The following is a 22874-nucleotide window of genomic DNA, read 5'->3' as shown; positions in this document are numbered from 1 at the left end:
TCCTGCTGCCTGCAAAGCCATCATGTGTTGTAGCAGCTGGTTCGTCTCCTGCTGCTTCTTATTAGCCTCGCGTTGCTGCAGGTTTGTCGCTCGCTGCTGCAGGTTTGTCTCTCACTGCTGCAGATTAGTCTCCATGAGGGCATTCACAACAGCCTCCATTTTGTCATGGGGCACTGGTTGTAATACAGCTGGCTTAATGTACGACATACAACCATGCCTGAAAATGCAGAAACCAAAAATAATAGCATTCACGCCAGCCTCACTGCTGATGCCTTAATCATCCACCAATTGTGGGGACTCGCTCTGGTAGACAGGATTAGCTGACACAGTATAGAGGCAACAACAAGTTCTTTGGATCAAACATTTCAGTGTTTTTTTCACACTTTAGGCAAGTGACAAAACAAGCAGTCATATTCAAACAAAAAGTCACCTTGCTGTGTTGGTGGTAATTCACACCATGCGGCAATTCTGCCCCAAAGAGTCCTTGCTCATAGCAGCACCAAGCTGTTTTTACACCAAACAGGTAGCAAGACACCAAGCTGTTTTCACACCAAACAGGTATCCAGACACAACGCTCCTAGATCCCAACACAGAGTCATGGTGTCACGGAAGGTGTACAGGAAACAAGACAATGCAAAATGAATATATGACTCACTGGATCCAAAACTAAGGAACAAAAAGGGAGACCCCTGCATAAGACCTGGCACTCTCCCTGACTGCTCAGTCTATGCGAACATCCCAATGGTAGATGATCGCATATCCTCGTACCTCGACTGTATAACACCTGAACACCCTACAATAGTGAGGGGACACGACCATCGGCTCCCTACACTAGACACGGAGGGAGTCAGGGTCACCTGGGATCCAGCAAACAGAAAATCACAAATGAATGTACAACACTTATCTTGTAGAAGACTGGGAAATAGGATCAGCATTTACACACACTCCAGGAAGTTGTATAAACCGCACACTAATGCATTATGGGGAGGAATTTAAAGGGATGCAATCAGTCCAACTACATGACAGCTGAGAGAGGCTAACGAGATGAGGAACTGAAAACCAAAACAAAGGAAGCTCAAGGAGGAGGTTCTGAAAGGCATCTGTCAGAGCTTCTCAGATGTCTGGTGGTGACACATGGCTTCTGAGCCCAGCTGCCTATTTAAAGGGTTTCTACCACCAGAATTACTGTTATGTAGCTAACTGACATTAGCGATGTGCTAATGTCAGCAGTACATAACAGTATGTTTTTTACATTTCTCCCTGCGGCCATTCTGATAACTGAAAAAAAAAATATTAAAATTAAAAATCTGCCAAAAATGTGAAATTTTTAAATTTTATCTCTATTTTCCATTAATTCTTGTGGAACACCTAAAGGGTTATCAAAGTTTGTAAAATCAGTTTTAAATACCTTGAGGGGTGTAGTTTCTAAAATGGGGTCACTTTTTTGGAGTTTCTACTCTAGGGGTGCATCAGGGGGGCTTCAATAGGACATGGTGTCAAAAAACCAGTCAAGCAAAATCTGCCTTCCAAAAACCGTACAGCATTCCTTTCCTTCTGCGCCCTGCCGTGTGCCCGTACAGCAGTTTACGACCACATATGGGGTGTTTCTGTAAACTACAGAATCACGGCCATAAATATTGAGTTTTGTTTGGCTGTAAACCCTTGCTTTGTAACTGGAAAAAAAAAATGGAAAATGGAAAATCTGCCAAAAAAGTGAAATTTTGAAATTGTATCTCTATTTCCCATTAATCTTGTGGAACACCTAAAGGGTTAACAGCATTTTTAAAATCAGTTTTGAATACCTTGAGGGGTGTAGTTTCTAGAATGGGGTGGTTTCTATTATGTAAGCCTCCCAAAGTGACTTCAGACCTGAACTGGTCCTTCAAAAGTGGGTTTTTGAAAATTTCTGAAAAATGTAAAGATTTTCTTCTAAACTTCTAAGCCTTGTAACATCTCCAAAAAATAAAATATAATTCCCAAAATGATCCAAACATGAAGTAGTCATATGGGGAATGTAAAGTAATAACTATTTTTGGAGGTATTACTATGTATTATAGAAGTAGAGAAATTGAAACTTAAAAATTTGCAAATTTTTCTAAATTTTGGATAATTTTTATTTTTGTTTATAAATAAAAAATATTTTTTTTACTCCATTTCATTAGTGTCATGAAGTACAATATGTGACGAAAAAACAATCTCAGAATGGCCTGAATAAGTCAAATCGTTTCAAAATTATCACCACATAAAGTGACACTGGTCAGATTTGCCTGGTCCCTCTGGTGAAAATAAGCCCGGTCCCTAAAGGGTTAAATAGGCAGCTGGGCTCAGCAGCTGAGTCTGTCTTGGGATCCATCAGCCCCCAGTCAGTGCATCTCCATCAGCCCGCAGTGCCTCTCACCAGCCCCCAGTACCCTCTCCATTAGCCCCCAGTGCCTCTCAATCAGCCCTCAGTGCGGTGCTGGAAGGTTCAGAGCCGCATGAGGGCTGTATGCTGGGAAACAGGCCCCTAAAGTCTGGTGTGGACTGCCGGGGATAAAACGGCTAGCAAGGTGACATATCTGTTCTATGGACTTTTCCAGTGGCGCAGCTATAGAGGTCGCAGCGGTCGCAATAAGTCAGGGGGGCCCATGGGGCCTCCTCCAGGAGAGACAGATGCGGCAGCGGGCAGCATCGCTATAGCAGCGCCACTGGCCCGGTCCGCCTGCTGAGGATGCGGCCTTCCCCCCTCCCCGATCCCCCCCATCATTGGTGGCAGCGGAAGTTTCGATCTGAGTCCCAGCAGTGTAATGCTGGGGCTATGATCGGTTACCATGGCAGCCAGGACGCTACTGAAGTCCTGGCTGCCATGGCCAGTTACTCTGCAGCATACTTACATGCGCTGTGGCCGCCGGGCGCTCCTCCTTCTTGTAACTGATCACAGGTCTGTGCAGCGAATTGCTATAAGCATTAGTAATGCGCCACACAGACCTGTGAGTTACAAGAAGGAGCGCCCGGCAGCCACAGCGCATGTAAGTATTCTGCTGACTAACTGACCATGGCAGCTGCTGGGAATCCGATTGGAACTGCCGCTGCCACCAATGTTCGGGGGGGTTGGGGGAGGCCGCACTGCCCACCAATGATTATAATACTGGGGGGGCTTGCACTGCCCACCAATGATTATAATACTGGGGAGGCGCACTGCCCACCAATGATTTTAATACCGGGGGGGGGGGGGCAGCCAGCACCCCTGAGGCCAAGCCAGCCAGCACCCCTGAGGCCAAGCCTGCAAAGCACCCCTGAAGCCAAGCCTGCCAGCACCCCTGAGGCCAAGCCTGCCAGCACCCCTGAGGCCAAGCCTGCCAGCACCCGTGAGGCCAAGCCTGCCAGCACCCGTGAGGCCAAGCCTGTCAGCACCCCTGAGGCCAAGCCTGACAGCACCCCTGAGGCTAAGCCATCCAGCACCCCTGAGGCCAAGCCAGCCAGCACCCCTGAGGCTAAGTCAGCCAGCACCCCTGAGTCTTCAGAACTGTAAGTAAATTATATATATAAGGGGAGCTTATAATATGAAAGAACAGACATATAGCGCAAATTCCAGTTTTTATTAATGTCTTATGTTGCACTGAATTTTCTGCAATATATATATATATATTTTTTTTTTTGTTGGGGGGGGGGGGGGGGGTCGGGTGGCAGTGGATCTTGGGGGAGTTCCCACACTTTTTTTCCCCAGGACTTGACCCCTGGAGTGGTCCTGCAGTGTGGGCGGCAGTTCTGACTAGTCCTACTTTAATACACAGACATTTAGATTCATACATTTCCTACACTGGCACAAATGCGTTGCCAGTGACTAACTGTCTGTGCCCAGTCCTACGCGTAACCGTCGTAAGAGTGTGCTGTTCGCATCCGCACTTCTGTTCCGCGGCCCTGCAAAAAAATCGAACATGTCCTATTCTTGTCCGCAGACACGGACAAGAAAAGGCATTTCTATTATACTGCCGGCCATGTGCGGTTTACAAAATGCGGAACGCACATGACCGGTGTCTGTGTTTTGCGGATCTGCAATTTGCGGACGTGTGAATGGACCCATAACATTATATTGCTGTATTTAAAGGGTATTAAAATAGACTGGGATTTGCTATGGTATGCTGTACACAGTACACATCTCTTCCCCCTTCTTGCAGCGTACAATGTAACTGAATAGGCTGTGTGCAAATGTTTGGTAATGTCTAGGATGTCACTATTACATACATTAATATTTATATTTCAGATTAATGTTTTACTAAATTTGGAATATTGTAATTGTTGATTATTTTACTAAGAATATTTTACTAAACCACAGGCATCCTACATACAAAGCAGAGAAGCTGTTACAAAATTTGACTCCCACCTCTGCTTACAGGGCAGCTTTTTTGTTCTGGGTCATAGATGGGGTCCCTTTATTGAATTTAACCACTATAGAAGAATTTAAAATCTAAAATTGCATTAAACGTCAATAAAAACAGGTACACTGTTTTATATACATTCATTGCTTTAGAAACTTTTGCCATACCTACTTCAGTCCGCCCCGATGCCTCTTATTTTACTCCTCTGCCCCAACAGCATCCACCACTGGGGATGGAGCCAAATTCCCAGCACTGGTCCATATAACGTTAATGGCGGCCAAGCAAGTGCTATTACAGCATTGGCTCTCACCTAGCGCTCCCTCCACATTAAAGGTTATCGCTCAGCTAAAACAATACAAGTATTTAGAAAGGATGGAAACAGAAGGCAAAAAACAAACCCTTTCGGACTGTGTAAGTTCAATTCAACTGTGTAATAAAATTTTGAGTTTTAACCCCTTAGGGACTGGGCTCATTTTCACCTTAAGGACCAGGCCATTTTTTGCTAATCTGACCAGTGTCACGTTATGTGGTGTTAACGCTTTGACTTATCCAGGCCATTCTGAAACAGTTTTTTTTTTACTTCATGACACTGGTAAAATGGAGTCCAAAAAATTCATTTTTATTTATAAAAAAATACCAAATTTACCAAAAATTTGGAAAAATTAGCTAATTTGCAAATTTTTATTTCTCTACTTTTATAATAGATAGTAATACCTCCAAAAATAGTTATTATTTTACATTCCCCATATGTCTACTTCATGTTCGGATCATTTTGGGAATGACATTTTATTTTTGGGGACGTTACAAGGCTTAGAAGTTTAGAAGCATTTTTATATTTCAAAAACCCACTGTCACTACCAGAGCTTTGAGACGTTCTCACAGCTCTGTTTCTCCACCCCTGTGATGATGTCACTACTAGAGCTTGGAGGAGTTCCCTCTGCCCTGTTTCTCCGCCCCTTTAATGAGGTCTTTACTTTCTGTTTCCTTCCTCCCAGCTGTCCCTCCTGTGTTTGATTTCGCTGCCTTTAAATCACCCCTCCTCCTTTGTAGAGGTGCGGATTATACTTTTCATTTGAGCTGTATCTCTCGCTTGAGTATCTTCACCTGTGTGGTATCTTTTCACTGGATCTGTGTTCTGCTGAAGCAAGTACTTCGGATATTGTCTGCTGACTTTGGATCTGTTTTCACTGCAGCTGCAGCTCCTTCAGTTAAGTGTTCAGACATTGTGTGTTTCTGTTTGTTTGCTGACTGGATCCGAGGCGACCCCGGTTCCGTCCATATACTGAGCAGGGCACCGCGGTGGCCGTGCCCCTTCCACTATTGTAGGGGTTTCAGTGGTCATCAGCCTTAGGTACGCGGGCATGTCTCGATCCACCATCTGGATCTGGACATGTGCTTAGCAGCTTAGGGAGAGCTTTTAGGGTCTTACAGGGGTCACCCTTTATCCTCCCTAGTTTGGGTCCGGTCAGTTGCTATTCACTGTGTAGGCTCTTGTTGCTCACTTACAGCCGTGACATTATAATCCGCCAAACCGTCCTTTTTTGACATGGATCCGCTTTCTGACCTGGTTGACCGCATGCAGAGTCTTTCTTTGGAGGTAGCGGATCTCCGTCAATCTATGACTCAGCTTCAAGCATTGGGCTCTGCTCCGGCCCATGGAGTCTGTTGCGAGCCAAAGGTCTCACTTCCGGAGACGTTCTCCGGGGGCAGTGAGAATTTTGTTCGTTTCAGAGAGGCATGCAAACTCCATTTTGGCTTGTGTCCCCATTCCTCTGGTAATGAGGAACAGAGGGTGAGGATTGTCATCTCCCTGCTCAGGGGTAATGCTCAGACTTGGGCTTTTTCGTTGCCATCGGGGGATCCCTCCCTTCGATCCGTGGAAAGATTTTTTGTGGCCCTGGGGCAGATATATGATGACTCGGATCGTGTTGCTCTGGCCGAATCTAACTTACATTTTTTATGCCAGAACAAACTGTCTGCGGAGCTTTATTGTTCTGAATTTCGGAGATGGGCAGCTGATTCAGGTTGGAATGATGCTGCACTCCGGAGTCAGTTCTCTCATGGTCTCTCAGAGAGATTGAAAGATGCGTTTGCTTTCCATGAGAGACCAACGTCCTTAGAGTCTGCCATGTCATTGGCGGTACGCCTTGACAGGCGTCTAAGAGAAAGAAACGAGACCTCTCTGTCCAGCCATTGTCAGTCTAGGGGCAGTGGTGCGGACTCATTCAGTGTGCAGGGGCCTCATCCTCTCTCGGTTCCCTCTGTGGAGGAGCCCATGCAGCTAGGTCGACTTGCCCCTGATAAAAGAGGATTTAGTCCTCAGAAAAAGGTGTGTTTTTGTTGTGGGGGCATAGGTCATTTGGCAAATGTTTGTCCGTCTAGGAAATTCTTGAACTGTACTAAGAGTTATAATAAGAGAAAAACCTCAAAAGATAAATCATCAAACTCTGCTTCATCTGCTACTTTGGACAAAGTTGATGTAGGAATTGATGCTTTTCCTCTGACCTGCAGTTCCCGTTTTCTCCTTTCTGCCAGGGTAGCGCTAGGGAGCAAAGACATTTCTTGTGAAATTTTTGTCGATAGTGGAGCGGCCGTCAATCTTATTGATACTCAATTTGTAGCCATGCATGGTTTTCAGGTTTGCACATTAGAAAAGGATATACCTGTTTTTGCTATTGACTCTGCTCCACTCTCACAGAGATCCCTGAAGGGCATTGTTCACAATATCCGGTTAGCGGTAGGTGACACTCATGTGGAGGATATATCTTGTTTTGTCCTTAACGGATTGCCTTCTCCTCTAGTTTTGGGGTTACCCTGGCTCACTAGACATAACCCCACTATTGATTGGCAAGGAAGGCAAATAAATGAGGGGAGTGAGTTTTGTAGAGAGAATTGTCTCACAGCGATTTTTGCAGAGGTGTCTACTAAAACGGTGCCATTATTTCTCTCTGATTTCTCGGACGTGTTTTCCGAGAGCGGTGTTCAGGAGCTACCTCCTCACCGGGAGTTTGACTGTCCCAATAACCTCATTCCCGGCGCCAAGCTGCCAAAAGCACGCCTCTACAATCTCTCACAACCGGAAAGAATCGCAATGCGAACTTATATCTCTGAGAGTCTCGATAAGGGGCATATTTGTCCCTCAAAATCACCTGTTGCCGCTGTTTTTTTTTTGTTAAAAAGAAAGATGGCTCTCTGAGACCTTGCCTAGATTTTAGGGAGCTGAACCGTATCACGATTCGCGATCCTTATCCCCTTCCTCTGATCCCGGACCTCTTCAACCAAATTGTTGAGGCCAAGGTTTTTTCCAAATTGGATTTGAGAGGCGCGTACAACCTGGTCAGGGTCAGAGAGGGGGATGAATGGAAAACGGCCTTTAATACCCCTAACGGGCATTTTGAGAATCTCGTTATGCCTTTCGGCCTGATGAATGCTCCGGCCGTCTTTCAGCATTTTGTTAACAGTATTTTCTACCATTTAATGGGGAAATTTGTATTGGTGTATCTTGATGATATTTAGATTTTTTCCCCTGATGTTCAAACCCATCAGGATCATCTTTTTCAGGTTCTGTGGATTCTGCGGGAGAATAAATTGTACGCCAAGCTGGAGAAATGTGTTTTTATGGTATCGGAGATTCAATTTCTTGGTTTTCTCCTCTCTGCTTCTGGTTTTCGCATGGATCCGGAGAAGGTCCGTGCTGTGCTGGAGTGGGAGCTTCATGAGAATCAGAAGGCATTAATGCGCTTTCTGGGTTTTGCGAACTATTACAGAAAGTTCATTTTGAATTATTCCTCTGTTGTCAAACCCCTCACTGACATGACAAAAAAGGGGGCGGATTTTTCCTCTTGGTCGGAGGAGGCGCTTGCAGCTTTTTCTAAGATTAAAGAGAGTTTTGCATCTGCTCCCGTCTTGGTGCATCCCGATGTTTCCTTACCTTTTATTGTTGAGGTGGATGCTTCCGAGGTGGGTGTGGGTGCAGTTTTGTCCCAGGGCCCTTCTCCTGCCAAGTGGCGACCCTGTGCCTTTTTCTCTAAAAAACTCTCCCCGGCAGAGAGAAACTATGATATGGGAGATAGGGAGTTGTTGGCCATCAAGTTGGCTTTCAAAGAATGGCGCCATTGGTTGGAGGGGGCCAGGCACTCTATCACCGTTTTTACCGACCATAAGAATCTGGCGTACTTGGAGTCGGCCAGGCGTATGAATCCGAGACAGGCCAGATGGTCTCTGTTCTTCTCCAGATTCAATTTTGTCGTTACATTCCGCCCTGGGATCAAAAATGTGAAGGCTGATGCTCTCTCTCGCTGTTTTCCGGGAGGAGGAAACTCCGAGGACCCGGGTCCCATTTTGGCGGAGGGGGTGGTTGTTTCTGCTCTGTATTCTGATTTGGAGGCCAAGGTCCAGGCTGCCCAGACTGAGGTACCTGCCCGTTGTCCTCCTGGGAAGTTGTTTGTGCCTCCGGAGTTACGTCACAAACTCTGCAAGGAGCATCATGATACTGTTCTTGCTGGTCACCCCGTGAGTAGAGCCACGGTAGATCTCATTGCTCGGAGATTTTTGTGGCCGGCTCTTCGTAAGTCGGTGGAGGGTTTTGTGGCTGCTTGTGAGACGTGCGCTCGCGCTAAGGTCCCTCGTTCACGGCCTTCAGGTCCCCTTCTCCCGTTACCCATACCTTTCCGTCCTTGGACACACCTCTCCATGGACTTTATCACGGATCTTCCTCGTTCCTCAGGGAAGTCGGTGATTCTGGTGGTGGTGGACCGTTTTAGCAAGATGGCTCATTTCGTACCCTTCCCTGGTTTACCCAGTGCTAAAACGTTGGCGCAAGCTTTTGTCGACCATATTGTTAAATTGCATGGCATTCCCTCGGATATTGTTTCCGATAGAGGCACGCGGTTTGTGTTCAGATTCTGGAAGGCTTTCTGTTCTCGCCTGGGGGTTCGGCTGTCCTTCTCTTCTGCTTTTCACCCGCAGTCGAATAGTCAGACTGAACGTGTCAACCAGAATCTGGAGACATATTTGCGCTGTTTTGTGGCAGAGAACCAGGAGGATTGGTGTTCATTTCTCCCTCTTGCTGAGTTTGCTCTGAACAACTGTCGTCAGGAATCTTCTGATAAGTCACCATTCTTTGGTGCATATGGGTTCCATCCGCAGTTTGGGACATTCTCGGGAGGGGCTCCCTCTGGTTTGCCTGAGGAGGAGAGATTTTCCTCGTCTTTGTCTACCATTTGGCAAAAGATTCAGAATAATCTTAGAAAGATGAGTGAGAAATATAAGCGTGTGGCTGATAAGAGACGTATGCCTGGTCCGGACCTGAATGTGGGTGATCTGGTGTGGTTGTCTACAAGAAATATTAAACTGAAGGTTCCCTCCTGGAAATTAGGTCCCAAGTTTATTGGGCCTTATAAAATCTTGTCAGTCGTCAATCCTCTTGCTGTCCGTCTTGATCTTCCACAGGTTTGGAAGATACATAATGTATTTCACAGGGCTCTTTTAAAACCATATGTCCAGCCCACGGTACCCTCCTCTTTGCCTCCTGCTCCGATTTTGGTTGATGGCAATCTGGAGTTTGAGGTTTCCAGAATTGTGGACTCTTGCATTGTCCGCGGTTCTCTTCAGTACCTCGTTCATTGGAAGGGTTATGGTCCTGAGGAGAGGATGTGGGTTCCGGTGTCAGACATTAAAGCCACTCGCCTCATCAGGGCATTTCATAGGGCTCATCCTGAGAAGGTGGGTCCTGGGTGTCCGGAGTCCACCCGTAGAGGGGGGGTACTGTCACTACCAGAGCTTTGAGACGTTCTCACAGCTCTGTTTCTCCACCCCCCCTGTGATGATGTCACTACTAGAGCTTGGAGGAGTTCCCTCTGCCCTGTTTCTCCGCCCCTGTAATGAGGTCTTTACTTTCTGTTTCCTTCCTCCCAGCTGTCCCTCCTGTGTTTGATTTCGCTGCCTTTAAATCACCCCTCCTCCTTTGTAGAGGTGCAGATTATACTTTTCATTTGAGCTGTATCTCTCGCTTGAGTATCTTCACCTGTGTGATATCTTTTCACTGGATCTGTGTTCTGCTGAAGCAAGTACTTCGGTTATTGTCTGCTGACTTTGGATCTGTTTTCACTGCAGCTGCAGCTCCTTCAGTTAAGTGTTCAGACATTGTGTGTTTCTGTTTGTTTGCTGACTGGATCCGAGGCGATCCCGGTTCCGTCCATATACTGAGCAGGGCACCGGTGGCTGTGCCCCTTCCACTATTGTAGGGGTTTCAGTGGTCATCAGCCTTAGCTACGCCGGCATGTCTCGATCCACCATCTGGATCTGGACATGTGCTTAGCAGCTTAGGGAGAGCTTTTAGGGTCTGACAGGGGTCACCCTTTATCCTCCCTAGTTTGGGTCCGGTCAGTTGCTATTCACTGTGTAGGCTCTTGTTGCTCACTTACAGCCGTGACACCCACTTTTTAAGGACCAGTTTAAGTCTGAAGTCACTTTGTGAGGCTTGCATAATAGAAACCACCGAAAAATGACCCTATTCTAGAATACACCTCTCAAGGTATTTAAAACTGATTTTACAAATGTCGTTAACCCTTTAGGTGTTTCACAAGCGTTATTGGCAAATGGAGATGAAATTTAAGAATTTAAATTTTTGGGCTAATTTTCCATTTTAATCCATTTTTTCCAGTACCAAAGCAAGGGTTAACAGCCAAACAAAACTCAATGTTTATTGCCCCGATTCTGTAGTTTACAGAAACACCCCATATGTGGCCGTAAACTACTGTACAGGCACACGGTAGGGTTTAGAGGGAAAGGTGCGCCGTATGGTTTTTGGAAGGCAGATTTTGCTGGACTGGTTTATTTACACCATGTCCCATTTGAAGCCCCCCTGATGCACCCCAAGAGTAGAAACTCCATAAAAGTGACCCCATTTTGAAAACTACGGGATAAGGTGGCAGTTTTGTTGGGTCTATTTTTAGGGTACATATGATTTTTGGTTGCTCTATATTACATTTTTGTGAGGCAAGGTTACCAAAAATAGAAATTCTGAAAATTCATCTCCATTTGCCATAAACTGTTGAGAAACACCTAAAGAGTTAATAAAGTTTGTAAAATCAGTTTTGAATACCTTGAGGGGTGTAGTTTCTTAAAGTAGAGTTTCTACTCTAGGGGTGCATCAGGGGTTCTTCAAATGGGACATGGTGCCTCAAAAAAAAGGCCATCAAAATCTGCCTTCCAGAATCCATACGGCGTTCCTTTCCTTCTGCGCCCTGTGGTTTGGTCATACAGCAGTTTATGACCACATATGGGGTGTTTCTGTAAACTGCAGAATCAGGGTAATAAATATTAAGTTTTGCTTGGCTGTTAACCCTTGCTTCGTTACTGAAAAAAAAACTGTTTAAAATTGAAAATTTGTCAAAAAATTGCTGTTTTGGCACCGTTTTTATTAGATTTTTATAGAGCAGATTCTTATGGACGCAGCAATACCTAATATGTCAGTTTTTTATTTTTTATTTAGGTTTACACTATATTATCCTTTTATAAACAAAAAAAAACATTTTAGTATCTCAGTAGTCTGAGTCATTTATTTTTATATATTTTGCCGATTATCTTAGGTAGGGGCTCGGATTTATTGGCACTATCTTGGGGGGCATATGACTTTTTGATCGCTTGCTATTACACAATTTGTGATGTTAGGTGAGAAAAAAAATACCTTTTTGGTGTCCTTCCGTATCGCCCTCCTGTGACACACTCTGCACCTTTTTTGGGTCCGTCCCTTCTTTCCAGTATGGGGGACCACACCTGTAAAGTGTTGGCCAGGGATGAACCTGGCGCCTCCAGTTCCCGAGATACTTCGGCCTGCTCTTTCCCGGTAAGAAAAGATCAGGGCCTTGAGGACTGCCTCCTCATAGAGGAGGAATTTCCCTCTGTTGCCAACGCTTTGAGACAGCACAAAATAGTTGTACAAGGCAACCTGTACCAAGGAGACCGCAACATTTTTGTGCCATGCCCGGGTTTTGCGCATGGCATTATATTGCTTGCGGACTTGATCAAAGAGATGAACTCCTCCCATATATTGATTATAGTCGACGATACAATCGGGCTTGAGGACCGTTGCTGCGGTACCTCGCACAGGGACAGGGGTGATGTCATTACCATGAATTGTGGACAGTACAAGGACATCCCTCTTGTCCTTATATCTGACCAACAACAGGTTTCCACTGGTAAGGGCACGGGTCGCAACCCTGGGGATAGGTACCTGGAGGGGGTAAGTAGGGAGGCTGCGTTGATTTTTCTGCACGGTCCCACAAGCGGACGTGGATCTGGCGGCAAGGGACTGGAACAAGGGGATACTAGTATAAAAGTTATCCACGTACAGGTGGTAACCCTTATCTAGCAGTGGGTGCATAAGGTCCTACACAAGTTTCCCGCTAACACCCGAGTGGGGGGACATTCTGGGGGTTGAATACGGGAATCTCGCCCCTCATACACATGAAACTTGTAAGTGTACCCTGAGGTACTCTCACAAAGTTTGTACAGCTTCACGCCATACCTCGCCTGCTTAGAGGGAACATACTGGCAGACAATGAGTCTCCCCTTGAATGCAATGAGAGACTCATCAACCGCAATCTCCCTTCCAGGTACATAGGGCTCCAAAAATTTGGCCCCTAAGTGATCGATGACCAGCCTGATTTTGGACAGGCGGTCATAGGCGATCACCTTGGGGGGACATGCTGCATTATCTGCATAATGCAGGCATTTCCGGGTGGCCTCAAACCGGGAGCGTGTCATGGCCGTACTGTAAAATGGGGTCTGGTAGAGGACGCCCCCACTCCAGTAATGCCTGACACTAGGTTTTTTGACTAGGCTGGAGTCCAGCCACCGGCCCTAGTGAAAAAGGAGCCTGGGTGTTGAGCAATTAACTGTTGGACGTACAGGTTTGTTTGCTCCACCATCAGGTTCACAAAGTGGTCACTGAAAAAAATACTAAAATAGTCATATTCAGTGAAACCCACTGTGGGAATCTGGTTGGCCAACAAAATCAGGAATTGCAGACTCAAAATGCTCTGGGGTACACCAATGCAAGTTCACCGGTAGGGGGCTCCGGTGGACTTAACTGGTGGGTCGTAAAACTAGTACGAGCCACAGAGATGCTCATACTAGTGTGGGCCACAGGGTCCCTAGCATGGGGGTCCCTTTGCTCCGCCTGGTGGCGTCTCTCTGCCGCCTTGGGGGCTCATCATCATCGCTAGATGAGGAGGACGAGGAGGACAAAAGGAAAGAGGGGTCATCCTCGTCCTTACTGGGGCTCTCGGACTCTGAGGCAAGCTGGGCGTATGTCTCCTCGGCCGAAAACATCCGGTGGGCCATAGGGGAGTGGTGTGTGTGTGCGTGTGTATGGAAATCTTTATTTGGTTTGCGTGTGTGTGGGGGCACGGGTGTTCACTTATCCCTAAACCTAACAGAAAAAATAAAAAATTTAAATTAAAAAAGACCAAAAAATGAGAAAAAATAAAAATAATAAAGCTCGCTGATCAACCGTCCGAAGCTGATCAGCGGTGGGGTGTGCGATGCGCTAACAGTGGCCGGATGCTAAGAGTGCCGGCCACAGCCAGCGTACGCAGAAGAAAAAAATAGTTTTTTTTTCCCCACTAAACTTTCCCTTAATATCCCTGCCTAACCTAACCTTTCCCTAAATACCTTTTAGTGCCAGATGGCACTGTAGAGGGTCAGAAGGGGGTTCTGGGGGTGCTGCGTCAGGAGATTGATGCAGCGCTCCTCTCTCCTCGGCTCCCAGACACAGAAAGGAGGAGGAGAGAAGCGCTTCAATAATTTGAACCGCCCGCCCCTGCAGCTAATCAGAGCCGATTGCAGGATTGAGATTGGTGGTGCATTATCACACCACAGATCACCATCCTGTTCCGGGTTATCGGACCCGAATAACCTGGAAACGCAGCAAACCGCAGGTCTGAACTGACCTGGGGTTTGCTGCGATTGGCGAAACGGGGGGGGGGGGGGGGGGGTGAGCTCACCCCAGGCATAAGAACACTCATCCGTCTCACAAATTCTTTCAGGCAGCGGCAGATCGGAACTGCCCGCCGGATCACACTGCCGCAAGTGTGAAAGTAGCCTTACTGTTAAAAAAAAGGGTATAAAAGGAAGCTAAAAGGAAAATAAATGGTTTGATAAATAAATTGGCAATTTTTATTTAAATAAATAAAAAATAGCAGTATATTATAAACCAACAAATAAATATTGCAAAATACTTATTTTAAAATGCAAATAAATAGATACAATAAATAAATAAAATATTACATACAATAGTAGTAATATAAGACGCACATAAAGTCAGTAGAAAGTCATGGTATTACAGTACTGACAGACTGTACACAATAAATACAAAAAAAATCCTTAACATATAGAGCATATAAAAGATATCCACACACTGGCCATGTCAGTTCATGATGCATGTTCACATGTGGCAGATTTTTTTATGCATCTGAACAGGATTGTTTCTGAAACATGTGCATTGATTTCTACAAGCTCCAATGAAATGAATGAAACATAAATATCTGCAACGAATCTGCTACATGTGAATATGTCCTTACAGTTCACACATGTTTAAGACAGTGGGGGTCATAAGCTATGCTATGCCCCGCTGGAAGAACATTCAACCAATTTATTAAGAGGTGCACATTTCTGGTTTAATGTGCACCAGTTTTCAAGCGCAAAATGATTCAGCCTGCGGAGGACCTGCCTGCGGTCCTCTTCCTCTTGCCAACACCTTGCCCACTTCATGAAAAAGTGGCAAGGATGTGGGCGAAAGCTACAAAGTCATAAATGTACCCCACAGCATTTAACTGTGAATAGCAAGACTAATGTCTTGTAAAATTTGCAGGTCTTATATTTACATAAATATAATGAAAAATAACATAAAATTTCACATGACAGCAGGATAACGTTATTTGTTTCATATTCTAAATCATGCTTGTTTCACCAGTCTCAAGCTTGCGTTTAATGGGTATCTCCCCAAATAACAACTGATCCTGGAGGCAGTTTTGATATTCATCTTGATTATTGTTGGACACATCACTAGGCATAAACAGTAATAAAAGCTGTACATAACTGTCTCTTGTGTGTAAGTTGTCAGTTTTCACTTTTCTTTAGAATATGGTTCTCTATTTTCTCTTGCCTTGAGTTCTGGGAACATTCTTGAGCATTGCTCTTTAGTGAATTAAGGTTAATGGAGAAACCTTATTTATGATGTAGGCAATACACAAGTCTCTACTGACTAGGAATCCAGGCTTGGACTGAAGATGCTGGACCTGTCTATCATGCCTAAAGGATCTTCTATGTGTAAGTTGCTCCCAGGCTGGTAATCATAAGAATTATCTATTGCATATAAGGATTCCAGGGGAATAGAGCTTTCAAGTGGCATGAAACGGACCAGCTGTTTGCCAAATTGGTGTCCTCCTCTGGATGGAGTAAGGGTGAGCTGAGCTGGATGCTTTTCTGAATAATACAAGTTGTATCCATCTGCTTGTGGAACTTCACGGAAATTGCAATCATCTTCTTTATAAAACAGCTGTTAATATAGACATAAGACAAAAAATACTTTAATGTAAATGATTTCATTGGATAAACAACAGCCACAAAATAATGATATACCGTAAAACCTGTCTGAGACAACTAACAAAAGCTGCACTGAAAAATGGTCTTCATGGACCTCTCAAGAAAGTATGCATAGAAATGAATAGAACTGGAAATCAGTGTCACTGGCTGGTGGTCTTTAATAGGATATCATTTGGATGGCCTTTTCTTCATTAATATTTTGGTTTGTAGCTACAGACTACATAACACTTCTTAAAGGGCATCTGTCAGCAGGTTTGTACCTATGACACTGGCTGACCTGTTACATGTGCGCTTGGCAGCTGAAGGCATCTGTGCTGGTCCTATGTTCATATGTGCCCGCATTGCTGAGAAAAATGAAGTTTTAATATATTCAAATGAGCCTCTAAGAGCAACGGGGGTGTTGCCATTACTCCTAGAGTCTCTGCTGTCTCTGCAACTGCCTAGTCCTCTGCACTTTAATTGACAGGACCAGGCAAGAATGATCACTAGGGATGAGCGAATCGCATAACACCGTTAGAATACTGTACAGCGCGAGCTCTCCGTACAGTATTAGAATGTATTGGCTCTTACGAGCCGAAGATATTACTTCGCAAAGTCTCGCGATACTTCGGGTAATAACTTAAGAAATTAATTTCTACAGTAAATTTTTTTTTTACTGAACTCGAGTTCAATTCCAAGGTATCATTTTTCTCAGCAATGCGGGTACATATGTACATGGGACCAACACAGATGCTACAGATGTTTCTAAAATGGTACAGCCTACACAACAAATGAGTTAAGTCAGTTTTTAAGTTAAGATTACTGCAGGACTGGTTCTGATTTTACAACCTAAAACTTGGGAGAACTTCACTCAGTTTTCCTACAATACACCTTTGAAGGAAAATAGTGACTACTATTACTACTAACCAAAAGGGACATACAAATTTCCTTTGGTTTGGACCACCTTGTTTCATATTTTGACCCCAAACCAAAGAAATCAATCACTGGAGGTCTTGCCACTAAACTTTCTGCAATAGGGTGCATAAATGGGATTTTTTTTTTTTTAAGACAAACCCTTGAAATTATGCAAATAAATGTGCTGTTTCTTACAGTCAATGATAGCCTCATTGCAAGCATCTAGATATTTTATACTAAGCTTCATATGCATTTCATCTGACACTTACAGATCCATACAAGTGATGCCTGGAATCCATGCAAAGATAACGAGTAGTTTTCACGCCTTTAATCACCAAAATGCTTGGTTTTACTGCTTTTATTTCCAGCAGACCTAAAAGGCAAAATATAGTATTAGTTCTGAAAATGTGATGGATCAAAATTAGAATTATGAGGGGGTTTATGACATAATTTTAAAGTACGTTTTGCAAGAGTCTGCATTGTCAAATGTCACACTGTGTTTTTGTTTGTACGGTCGGGTTTCTGCATGCAGTTTTGGAAGCCAAAACCAGGAGTGAATTAAAAAAAAAGTGAAGTTGTATCTATCCTGTATACTTGCTCTCCTTTGATGATCCAGTTCTGATATTGGCTTCCAAAAGTGCACGCGGAAACCTGACCTTGTGGTTGTACCTTAAGTCTAAAACACTTATGTTTGGATAAATCTGGAGTGAAGCTAATTAACACACTTCCCTGCCTACTTTTCAAAATCAGAGTGGTGTAAAAATGCAAAATGTCACAAAATTTCTCCATAACTCTGTCTGAAAAATCACAAAACCCTAGTTTGCGACATTTTGAAGCCAGAATTCTGGCTTGTGGTGCATGACAAATCCCACCGCCCTTCCAAATTAGGATGCTATGATTGGGACACTATGATAAAGAAAACAATTCTGCATTTTATTTAATAGTAAAGTATAGAAACTGCAATGTTTAAAAGAAATGAAAGAAACATTATTCAGGTTATTAAATTCATTCATTTCAAGTTTTGATGGGTTAGGAGGATCATTCACAGCAGGATAACAATTGGGAGCTACTACTAACATTATGGCTACTGGCCATGGTCCTGAGATTCCGACCTCTGCACCTTCATCCACACTATATGCACATTATGGACATCTTGAGTTGGTCTTGAAAATTGTCAGTCATACATAGGGACCTATGCATACAACCTGTATATATTTTAAAGTAAAAGCCCCCTATTTACTGTGAGCAAATAAGCAAGAGCAGCTCATACTCTGGTGGTCCTATGCCATTCATGTATTACAAGGTGGTTCATCTATTTAAATAGTCACATCCAACATTCCCTGATAAAATAAGCTATTTGTCTGGGCCACATATGAAAGGAGTTATCCTTTTAAAGTTGGTTTTCAGATGTCATTGAAAACCAATGACATCTGAAAACCAAGCTGGATCACCATAGAGCCTTAAATTGGCCTAAGGGAGCTGCCACACATAGTTTTTTTGGTGTATTTTTTCTTTTGCCTAGAAAACACATCTAAAATGCCTGAATTATGTAGCATTTTTAAGGTATTTTGTGGCATTTTTGACCAGTATGTTTGATCACCTGTATATAACATTGATATATAGAATAGTGAAATGTCCATTTAAGGTTAGAATCAGACATCTACTCTTATTCATAAAAGTTTCTGCATCTCTCACTCCTGGTTACACTTTAACTAAATCATGTGCCCCGTGAAGTTCATTATGTGTCTGATGTAATGCTGATGATACAGCAAATAGTACCATAAATTCTCACAGTTATTGCGTATACTACACAATAAGGGGTAACAAAGCAGTTAAAGAGTGAGTCAGTGACCTTTGATTTCAGGCATAATCAGTATATTCTATATCAAGTGATAAATTGAAGACGGCTGATGATAATCCTATCCAATATATAGAAATGGCAACACATATGATAGGTTTTTCTACTGCACTTTGGTAAGTCTTTTTAACTAGCTTGCATAGGATCATTTTAGTTCCTGGATGTTTCACGAGTTAGGGTTTTCTTTTGTTAATATATTACAGGCTATTTTGACATGACAAAGTTTAGAGTCAAGTGGGAGGTCTAAGCATGACTGCAGAGTCATCATGAACATCAGAAATCTGCTGTATAATACTTTCCAAGGAATTTCACACTTCAGCTACCCATATCACATTCACGGGGGTTCTGGATGCTGAGATATGGTGAACTGTTTAGTTTAAACTTAAAGTTTTTTTTTCTGAGTGTTTAATACTGATGACCTACAACCAACACCCCTGCCAATCAGCTGTTTGAAGAGGCCACGGTGCTTTGGTGAGCGCTGCATCCTCCTCACAGCTTACCAATCACAGTGCTGAAACCAGGGTGGCCTAGGAAGATCACCGCAGTCTCTTCCAACAGCTGATTGGCTAGGGTACCGGGCGTTAAACCCTCACCGATCTGATACTGATGACCAATCATGTGCTAAAATCATCAGTATTAAACACTTTGACAACCCATGAAAAACTATTTTTTACTCACGTATCTGCTTTCCTGCCTTTCTTTGGGTGGGCAGTAGCCTATCAAGCACCTGCATCTCCTAGGAAGCATTTTAATTAGCTTGTGTCACCACCTTCTTGAACCCCAGTAACATGTAGGAGTAGGATATCAGGCGTTATTAAAGTCACACCAGAATTTTTCTGTTTTCAGTGGAGTAAGGATAAAACAGCCAAGAACAAAGAAATCATAAAATAAAGATAGACATCCTTATACTTACTGTATAAGTTCTTCTCCTTGGTGCCACTCACTTTTCCTTCAGGGGTGATCTGAAGATGTAGATGTGTGTGCTCATTATCTGCATAAAGATGTCTTAGTCGTACCTGGTCTGCAAAGCCGAGAATTGGGCTGTTGTCTCTAATAGGACTAGCTAGTGCCCTTTTAGAGCTACTAAAAGCCAATGCAATGAGAAAAAGACCCTTGACTAAAAATCCTCGCTTTGAAGAAAAATGCTGTCTAATCATTACATTTATGTAGTTGTCCATAATAAATAATGGTGCAAAAATATATTTAATAAATTCAGCAGAATGTTGTAAAATTATATTTCTAGGATAAAAAAATTAATATATAAATAGATTCAATAAATTATATAGATATAAAAAGTTATAAATAAATATCCTTGTAATAAAGTTTAACAACTATAAAGAACTAAAAAGTGTCTGTGCCCTGGGAATACCTAGCTCTAAGTTTAGACTCACGTTTCTAAATGACAAAAATGAAGGAGAGGAGACCTATTTATACTCTGGTCTTTAAACCCTTATCATCAGCAAATTGACAGTGAGTTTTTTTTTTACCCCCCCCCCCCCCCCACAACTGAGTCACTGAGCACAAGAAGTTCACTTAAAGCAGAACGTATTATTTACTTTCTTGATAGCTGGAGGAAGCACGTTACAGTAAACATTTTTTCATGTTTCCGACCAGAGATCATTGAGGCAGGGATTACAAAATGATGCAACACTGAATTGTGATCTAAACAGTTTGGAGAGAATAAAAGAGAGAGGGATCGGTACGTCACCCATTAACCCTTGCCCTATAAAAAATAAACTTAACCTTCCTCAGTACATTGTTCTTTTTAAGGGTTTACATGCATAGAAATCTCAATTGCTTATTTAGTATATTATACTAACGTTCTTGTCACTCTTACAGCACCTTTAAATATCATAGATTACAGTGCAGAAACACTTAGGGGGTCATTTATTAAACAGGAATACACTTAAATTAGGCATATTTGTGGCAGAGATTGCAGCGCATAAAGTTCCTTTGCGCCGCAATCTGTGACTTTTCTCCGCTCACGCCAGGTCTAAAGAGATGGGAGTGGCGTGGGTGAGGAAGGGGATGGGCCAGCAGGCCCATCTCATTTACCATTTTCTACGACTTTTTTATTTAGGCGTAGAAAAAGGTCTAAATGTGCCGCTTAATACCTATCCACAGGATAGGCGATAGATGCATGATCTCTGGGGTCTGGCCTGTGGTTAATTAATAAAGCAAGTCTGTATTTTTGAAAGACTACTAATGCTGGAGTAAGCGGAGCTTCCAGCATGGACTTGTGATCTTACAGGTGGCTAAACTACTACTGATTATACAGTCTTATCAGTGGGACACGCATAATCATGAGATTGGGAGTCTTGAGTCCCCTTGTCTGAATACCGTGAGGCTCCATTCAATTTTATGAGCATAACAGACATAGTCAAGCTATACACTTGGAAGTCCCATAAAATTTAAAGTGTACCCCAACTTTCAGAATAAGCTGCTATATGTGTATACATGAGTGTAGTGGCATTATATCTGAGCACATGTAACTTGTATCTGGCAGTTTTCTCATTTGCAGGCTACATCTATAATTCTCAGTTATCCCTAAACTAGTGTGTGGAGAGACTAGCTGCTCATTATGTCTGTCAATAGAATACACAAAAACAGGAGATTTTGCTCTCTAACTCTTTCTTTCTCACTCATAATCAGTCAGAAGCAGCATATAGGACATTACAGAGAAGTCCTGTCAGTATTTGGGATAAAGACTTACTATTAGTTGCTGAATCTGCTGATTCATTACTGTGCTGCCTGGTTTCTGTACACTTCTTGACTTCTCTCTCTAGGCTTCAGTGGTTAATATAATCCGATTCTTCAGTGAGCAGGTAGTCAGTCTTGATCTCACAAGATGGATTTCTTATAAATTTCAGAGAAAACGTTTAAAAATGGGGAAGGGAAAAAACAGCTGATTAATCTAGAGCTAGGTATTTTTCTCAGATAAGATACAGTTGCAAGAAAAAGTATGTGAACCCTTTGGAATGATATGGATTTCTGCACAAATTGGTCATACAATGTGATCTGATCTTCATCTAAGTCACAACAATAGACAATCACAGTCTGCTTAAACTAATAACACAAATAATTTAATGTTACCATATTTTTATTGAACACACCATGTAAACATTCACAGTGCAGGTGGAAAAAGTATGTGAACCACTAGACTAATGACGTCTCCAAAAGCTAATTGGAGTGAGGTGTCAGCCAACTGGAGTCCAATCAATGAGATGAGATTGAAGGTGTTGGTTACAGCTGTCCTGCCCTATGAAAAACACACATCAGTTCTGGGTTTGCTTTTCACAGGAAGCCTGACATGAATGATGCTTCACACAAAAGAGCTCTCAGAAGACCTACGATTAAGAATTGTTGACTTGCATAAAGCTGGAAAGGGATATAAAAGTATCTCCAAAAGCCTTGCTGTTAATCAGTCGACGGTAAGACACATTTTCTATAAATGGAGAAAGTTCAGCACTGCTGCTACTCTCCCTAGGAGTGGCCGTCCTGTACTAATGACTGCAAGAGCACAGCGCAGACTGCTCAATGAGGTGAAGAAGAATCCTAGAGTGTCAGCTAAAGACTTACAAAAGTCTCTGGCATATGCTAACATCCCTGTTAGCAAATCTGCGATACGTAAAACACTAAACAAGAATGGATTTCATGGGAGGATACCACAGAGGAAGCCACTGCTGTCCAAAAAAAACATTGCTGCACGTTTACAGTTTGCACAAGAGCACCTGGATGTTCCACAGCAGTACTGGCAAAATATTCTGTGGACAGATGAAAGTCCTCCTTTAAAAAAAAACGCCCCCTCCTCCTGTTGATTGACAGGGCCAGTGAGCGCCCTCCTCCTCCAGCTGGCCCTGTCTGCGTTCCAAATTTCGCGCCTGCACCGTACCGGTCTTCAGTCGGCGCAGGCGCACTGAGAGGAGGACGCTTGTTCAGCGCTCCTTCCTCAGTGCGCCTGCGACGGCTGTAGATGTGACGTTATCGGCACAGACGCACCGAGGAATTAGCGCCGAGCGAGCGTCCTCCTCTCAGTGCGCCTGCGCCGACTGAAGACCGGAACGGCGCAGGCGCGAGATTTGGAACGCAGACAGGGCCAGCCGGAGGAGGAGAGCGCTCGTTGGCCCTGTCAATCGACAGGAGGATGCGGCGGC

At 43.6% G+C, this 22874-nt stretch overlaps 1 protein-coding gene across 1 annotated transcript; it reads right to left on the bottom strand.

Moving 5' to 3' along the window:
• Positions 1–14679: 14679 nt before the first annotated feature.
• FGF21 (fibroblast growth factor 21) lies at positions 14680–20094 on the bottom strand. Its single transcript, XM_044278049.1, has 3 exons — positions 19634–20094; positions 17132–17235; positions 14680–15921 (listed from the first exon to the last, which is right to left on the bottom strand). Exons 1-3 carry the CDS (start codon positions 19896–19898, stop codon positions 15628–15630), a joined length of 663 nt encoding a protein of 220 aa, XP_044133984.1. The 5' UTR covers positions 19899–20094; the 3' UTR covers positions 14680–15627.
• Positions 20095–22874: the final 2780 nt, after the last annotated feature.

The sequence above is a fragment of the Bufo gargarizans genome, chromosome 2 (genome assembly GCF_014858855.1).
Source record: "Bufo gargarizans isolate SCDJY-AF-19 chromosome 2, ASM1485885v1, whole genome shotgun sequence".
Taxonomy (NCBI): domain Eukaryota; kingdom Metazoa; phylum Chordata; class Amphibia; order Anura; family Bufonidae; genus Bufo; species Bufo gargarizans.
Note: the sequence above shows the minus strand (reverse complement) of the source record. Positions and strands in the feature narration are given on the sequence as shown.